At 59.2% G+C, this 1,490-nt stretch overlaps 1 protein-coding gene across 1 annotated transcript in view; it reads left to right on the top strand.

Annotated features, from left to right (window-relative positions):
- Window positions 1-500: 500 nt before the first annotated feature.
- Window positions 501-1,490, top strand: part of VDBG_01735 (predicted protein) — a gene marked incomplete at both ends in the record, with an annotated part of 2,151 nt that continues 1,161 nt past the window's right edge. Inside the window, 2 exons of the mRNA XM_003007501.1 lie at window positions 501-711; window positions 850-1,003. Of these exons, the coding sequence (XP_003007547.1) occupies window positions 501-711; window positions 850-1,003 (365 nt within the window). The remainder of the gene's footprint in view (window positions 712-849; window positions 1,004-1,490) is intronic.

Consider the following 1,490-nt stretch of genomic DNA (forward strand, 5'->3'; position numbering starts at 1 on the left):
TATGATGGTTTTGGGCGAGGAACTTTCTCGACAGATGGGGCAGCTCGTCTCCGAAAAAGGCACCACATGGGACGTGATCATGGAGCGATCCGCAACTTACATTATGCCAAGTCTCTTCCCGCACAAAGTTTCGGTCCAGAGTTGGACTCAAATCTGGACATGGTGATCTCCCTCGTCTCTTGGACCCAGGTGTCATCACCGAGTGTCATCATTTTTGCCCTCCCAAGACCATGTACGCGCAACACAGCTGGCCAAGGACGGAGTCTGATTTTCGATGTCGATTTTCGATTCGGAGAGCAAATCGCAATCCACTGTCCCACCGACACTCTGACCCAGGTTACATCGCCGGCACGGATGAAAGGGGATTTTCTGAACAATCCCACCCAATGCCACGGATGATCTGGTGGTGTGGTGCCTTCGGCCTCCGTCTGATGGGCAGTGCTCAACACCAGTCTCGCTGTTGTTTTTTCCTGTCGTCGCACCTTCCGTGCACAGCCGTGATGGCCGTCATGCGATGCACACCTTCCCTGTTCAAGAGGCCCGGGCTCCTCATTCCTTTTCTTGCCCTGGGTAAGACGCGGCAATCCGGGCAAGGCGCGGCCACCGTGAGAACATGCACGATGGCGCGGCCGACCAAATCCGCAGCCTACCCTGTCAACACCTCACTTTTCCTGACCATCACCATGGCTTTACCCTCCCCCGGCAGTCCAGGTGCAGCGCTAAACCGGTCAATTTCCTTGCTTGATGGGTAGCATCGCGGAGCGACTCGATATTAAGATGTTCACACGCGGGCAGCCCCTGTGTTTCAGAGAACCTTTCGGACGACGCCACTCTTGCGTCACAACGCAGGTACCAGCACCCCAAGGACGGATTGGGCAGGTCGGCGAGGGCGGGCCAAGAACCTGCCAGGCCCGGATAGCAGCCAAGATCGCGCAAGAGGCGATCCGGGGCATCTGGTTCGGCGATGCGAGCAAGGGGGGCCCCTCTCCCCGCTGATCTACAGGTGTGCCAGCGGCGCGTCCACAGCCATGCGACTGGACGCGATCGACTCGCCCGTCCTTCTGGCTCAGCGCAACATCCATCCAGCCTAATGCGATGTCCATCCAAGCAGCCCAGCTTGCCCAGCTTGCCCAGCAAGTCTGGCCCCCTCTTCCCCAGCAGCCCTCCAAGGCAAGGTGCCATGCTACCCACCGTGACGCAGCCGCAGTGAAGGCCGTCGTGCTCGTCTCTTCGCCTTTGCACCCCTGGCCCTAGTCCTCGACACCTGGGCCACCTGCTGTAACCCGCCAATGGGCCTGCCTGGCGTACACGAATGCAGCCATCACGCTGCCTGCTTCCTTGTCGTACTGCTTGGTGTCCGGGCTACGGGCTGCAAGCTGCGGCTGGTCCACGAAGAAACATGCATATGCGCTGTCTGTGGTGATCGATGGACCAGCATCCCGGCAACATACTGCGGAAAGTCGTGACTGGCTGGGAGGGTCATTCCCTGT

Source organism: Verticillium alfalfae, genomic scaffold, assembly GCF_000150825.1.
Source record: "Verticillium alfalfae VaMs.102 supercont1.2 genomic scaffold, whole genome shotgun sequence".
Taxonomy (NCBI): domain Eukaryota; kingdom Fungi; phylum Ascomycota; class Sordariomycetes; order Glomerellales; family Plectosphaerellaceae; genus Verticillium; species Verticillium alfalfae.